Raw genomic sequence first — 5520 nt, 5'->3', positions numbered from 1 at the left:
TTTTCAGTGTTTGTATAGAGTTAATACTGTCTCAAGTGACTCAATACTTTTCAAACATGAGTATCATGTTCTTTCTCTGATTTCAAGAAGATTAAAATGTCATTCAGATATACTATGCAGAAGACATCAACAAGGCCTCATAGCATCTCATTTATATAGATCTGAAAGATGACTGAAGTATTACAAAGATTAAAAGATAAAACAAGATATTCAAAATTGCTGTACTTGATATGAAAAGCTGTTTTTCAAACATTATCTTCATTAACTCTGATTCTATAATAGATATTCTGTATATCAATCTTTGAGAACATCTTCACTTCAGATAATTGATTGATTATCTTGTCAATCAATAGTAGTGAATAGTGATTCTTAACTATCATCTTATTGAGACCTCTGTAGTCTATGCATAGATGTAGTCTATCATTCTTCTTGAGTACAAAGAGTATAGACATCTCTGTCAGACTCTTTAATAAATATATTCAGTTCTTTGATTGCACTTCTTCAAGATATTTACACAAAACATTTAACTTCTTTATAGATAAGTTGTAAAGAGATCTGTACAGTGCTGTTGCACTGTCTTCAAGATAAATCTTATATTATATTTTGATATCAGAAAACTTCACTGCTTATCTTTCTAAAAAGACATTCTTAAAATCTGTAAAGAGATATTGTGTATATCTGTCTTTAATAATGAATACTGCTGCTAATCTTGTAGTAAGAGTAATGACTTCTTCATCTATTCTTAAGTCTCAGTTATCTGCTATGCAGTATATTAACTCAATCTTTTTCTCAAGATTCTTCTGATAAAACTCTTCAGATTTCTCTATCACTGTCTCTTCATCAGTGAGATGATATCATCATATCTAAGTGACTCAGTCAATGAGAGAATTATTTTCTCTCAATTATAAGAGATTTAGAATGATATTCTCATCTATAATATTAACTGTGTGAAGAAGCAGACTGCTCTTCTTAAAGATTTCTTCTAAGTCTGTGATCACATACTTTGCTTAAATTATGTTAAAATAGTGATATTTTATTTCATCTATAAATTTTATATGATCTGATAGATCTATCTTCTTTTAATTCTTCATCAAAGAAAAGAAATAGAATATGAAGTTAGTATCTATCTCAGAGTTGAGTAGATATCTTACTGATATCTTCTCATTTAAGATATACATTGTGATTGTAATATGAACTCAGAGATATCAGAATTATCAATTCTTTTCTTTCTCTTCTTTATCTTCTGTGAATACATTTATCAGAAGAGAAGTTAACTTTAAAAAGATATCTTCTCAGTTTCTTCTCTTCTTCAGCTTTTTATAATCACTGATATAGTAATCATCAGCTCTGCAGTTGAAATAGAGATCTTTATCAAATCTTTTTTAATATTTCTTCACAGTGAGTGAAGAATCAGAATACTTGAAATTCTTCTTTACTTTCTCTATACTGAAGCTGTCACAGTGCTGTTTAGATTCTATTATTAATTACTTAGAAGAGATCTTATTAGTCTTTTTCTCAGAGAATTGATTATTCAAATAGATTTAGAAAGTCAGATTGACAAGCTCAGTGTAATTAATTAATAAACTCTGATATTATAATATTATTATCTGCATCTTATAAGTCAGCTTTATGAGATAAAGCTGTGTTTTTAATTAATTCAAATTATCAGTCAATTTCTCTCAATATTCTTTGAATCTTACATTGAAATTGAAAGAATTCTCATTATCTCATTGATATAATGAGTTGAATTACTGTATCACTATGAAGCTGTGATTACAGTAATCTTCAATTTGATTCAGTAGAAAGTTCTTGAATTCTTCTTAAGTTATAATAGTATTAATATACTCAAGCTTTCTCTTCTTGATGACTCAAGTAGTCACAGAGATGTCTTCAAGAAGGTTAGCAGTATATATTACTTATATCTCATGAGTATTATACTGACTCAGATTAAGATGGAATTTCTGTTCAAGAATACAGATAAAGCTGTGGAATTCAGACAAGATGTTTCTCTTGTATCTCAGTGAATCTCTGACCTTAATCTCTCTATCTTCATGATAGATGTAGGTGTGTAGGGGCCGCGGCGGTGGCAGGGCGGTTGGAGAGCCCATGCCAAAATGCGCAGTGAGTTCAGGAATCTCAGATTTCTGCTGGGGTAGAGGTGTACACACTCTAGGGAATGGTGTAGTGTTTCCCCCAGAGGGTGGTGTCGGGTCGGTCCCAGCGCGGGTGCGTGGGGCCATATCGGTCTGTTAGAGCTCGACCTGATTCCAGCGATTCGAATTGTAATGTGGCGGAACCGAAGCGGTGGCTAGTCGGCGGCGTCATGTAGGGGTAGTTGTTTGGGGAGCTGTATGAGTGGGCTTGACTATCTTGCTTGAATAGTGAGCTCATAGGCTACAGGGTTATTGCGAGGATATCACAGATATGGTACTTAGTATACTAAGAAGATTGTATGAGGCATGCAGTAACTCTTGTATATATTTCAGTAGGAGAAAAAGAAACAAATCACTGGCTTCTTTGATGAGGAGCCAGCATCTAGCTATTCTATATAGACAATGGGCGAATACCCTTCTCCCATTCCACGAGTGAGGATAGCCGGAGTGATACCTCAGCAGCGCCTCATTGCCAAGGAAGAGTAATCTGCTGACCTCATATAGAAGCGGGGTTCTCATATCCATCAATCGGATCTTCCTATAATATATCCGAATGATGTCATATGGCAGTTGGAAACCGGTTCGGTCGGCCTGCGGGATGGATGGAATCATCCGCATGGAAGCGATGGGCCGTGTGGAACCGCAACGGGGCCTTGGCGCGGCCGGGAGCGTGACAAGAACATAGAAAATACAAAGAAGTGACAATTAAGTACATGCGATAATAACTTCCCAGCCCAGGAACATAGAGTGATTTATTGAAGCAATTTGTACACCTCTGTATTTATTAGAAACCTGAGGTGCTTGAGTTCCGGATTTAATGTATTCCCTACGGGTTTCGAACTCACACGCCTTGGTTTCCCACGTCAAGGCACTACCGGGTGGCCGTATTAACCATTCGGCCACTGGGGCATGATGTGTAGAGAGTGAGATCAGAAGTATTAAAATATGTAGAAGTATCTAAGCATTCTTTCAGCACTTTTATATTCAATTCTGTAGATGTTGAAATTGCATGAGTTCTTTATTAAATTAATTATTGAATCTCTTTATATTGAAGTTATTGAGTTACATGTATGTCTGCTATCTATTACTGTTATAATTTTAACATTATTTAAAGTCACTGTAATATCACTTCTATACTTACATTTAAGAGTTCTCTTATATTATTATCATACATATTGTTCATTAAATGTGTGATATCTGTGAAATCTGAAGAAGTATAATTGTATGAATATCTTATACATCTAGATATCAGAACTCTCATGTCTTTCACTGATATTCTCTTATAAAATCTTACTACAGAGTTAAAGTAACTGATAAGCAAGCTTCTATCTGAGAACTCAGTATCTGTTTAACTGTTTAACTGTTTCTCTATTTCTTACATATTATTACATGTTTAAGTATCTCAGTGAGTAATCATTTCTAATAAGAAGATAATGAATGTAAATAATCATTTCTAATAAGAAGATAATGAATATTTTTCTAGTATAAGAGATCTACACTGAATAGATTAGTATAATATATAGATCTTATATAACAAAGAGAAAAATGTTAGAGAAGAGAAGAAAGAGAAAGTGTGAAAATCAGTGATTGAAGTGAATATTTATACATGTATATAATGATGTACACAGTGAAACTTCGGAGTGAAAGAATAGAGGTTTTTATACATGATAAAGCTTCAGAGTGAAAGAATAGAAATTCTGTAGATTTTCAGCTGAGAATTAGCAACTGAGAATTGAAGTGATAGAAATCTGTGAAGTGTAACAGAATAGTCTATATGATTAATCAGGCGCAGCTTGTCACAATCTCATTATTAAGATTTTAAAATCACTTATTAAAATCACTTAAATATTTCAATTCTCTCAGTATTATAAGAAGAAGATTAAGTCTATTTACTTATAAAATATTAATTAAAGACATAAAATTGAAATTAAGATCAAGTTATAAAGTTATTCAATTTGATATTAAACTGAGTAAAAAAGAAATAAGTGAAAATACTCTTTTTTTTAAAAAAAAAAAGCTTTACAGATTAAATAATTAATACAGTTATTTAGTAGCAATTTAACATAAGAAATTAAGATATGTGAGTTCAAAACCTGTAGAGAATACATTAAATTCAGAACTTAAATATCTTAGATTTTTAATAATACAGAAGTGTATAAATTATTATAATAAATTTATTAATTATTACAGCTGTTGCAGCTATTATCTGTGATAATCTCTTTAAATTATATAATCAATTACTATATCAAGCTTTTTATAGATAGCTTTATTAATATAATTTTCAATTATTTTATAGATTATAATCTAAATAGCATACTTTTCTTTTTAAAACATTATATTAATATTTTAATAAGAGTAGTTTATCTTTTTTAGAAAGACTCTTACTTTTGACTAAAAATATTTCATTTTCTCTGAATTTATCAATTAGTAAATTTATATTCTTTTTAAAAGCATATTCTTCATTATAAATAGACTGGCCGTGTGACTGTGTCTAAGATCAAAATCAAACTTTATAAATATTATATTATTTAAAAGTATTACTTCTGATTATAATTTATATTCATTACATTGATTTTAAATCACTTTATTTCAAATATTAAAGATCTCAGATTGTAAGAGGTCTACGCTGAATATATTAGTATTAATATGTAGATCTTATATAATAAAAATGAAAAATACTAGAGAAGAAAAATAAAAGAGAAAGTGCAAGAATCAGTGATTGAAGTGAATATTTATACACATATAAGATGAAGCTTCAGAGTGAAAGAATAGAAGATTCAGAGCAGAAGAATAGAAACTCTGTGAGTTCTTTAACTGAGAATCAGTAACTGAGAATTGAGACTTTTAACAGAAATCTATGAAGTGTAATGAAATAGTCTTATAATTAGATATAGTCTGCTACATTAGTTTCTTCTTTTCAGAAGTGAGATTTGAGTGATAGAGTTGCAGATGTGTAGTTTTCATCAGTCAAGAGCTACTGTTTCAGATAATATAAAGCTCAGAGTTCAGATCAGATAATTATAACTAATTCATTTTATAAAATATTATTAACTGTGACTGTGAGATTTTTTATTGCGAATATTTTCAATCTCTTATTCAAGTTTATTATCTTCTTCTATGACCTCTGACAGCTGTTACTCAAAAGTCAGTTGAGAAGAAAATAAGTCAGTAATAGTACAGTGAAGCAAGCTTATATAAAAAATATCATGAATCTCTGATAATGTGTTAAGATAGTAGTTGTGACTGTCTAGAACTTCTATCACTTTGTATTTAATATGATAATTAATATTATTATTATTCTTCAATTATAGACATATATAGTCAGAGACTATAATATCTATCTGAGAACTTTTAGTCTCAGAGTTGA

The 5520-nt window shown here is 30.5% G+C and overlaps 1 protein-coding gene across 1 annotated transcript; it reads right to left on the bottom strand.

Moving 5' to 3' along the window:
* Positions 1-1794: 1794 nt before the first annotated feature.
* BDCG_17297 (uncharacterized protein) lies at positions 1795-2717 on the bottom strand. Its single transcript, XM_045426439.1, has one exon. It carries the CDS (start codon positions 2238-2240, stop codon positions 1917-1919), a length of 324 nt encoding a protein of 107 aa, XP_045281657.1. The 5' UTR covers positions 2241-2717; the 3' UTR covers positions 1795-1916.
* Positions 2718-5520: the final 2803 nt, after the last annotated feature.

The sequence above is a fragment of the Blastomyces dermatitidis genome (assembly GCF_000003525.1).
Source record: "Blastomyces dermatitidis ER-3 genomic scaffold supercont1.6, whole genome shotgun sequence".
Classification (NCBI taxonomy): Eukaryota; Fungi; Ascomycota; class Eurotiomycetes; order Onygenales; family Ajellomycetaceae; genus Blastomyces; species Blastomyces dermatitidis.
Note: the sequence above shows the minus strand (reverse complement) of the source record. Positions and strands in the feature narration are given on the sequence as shown.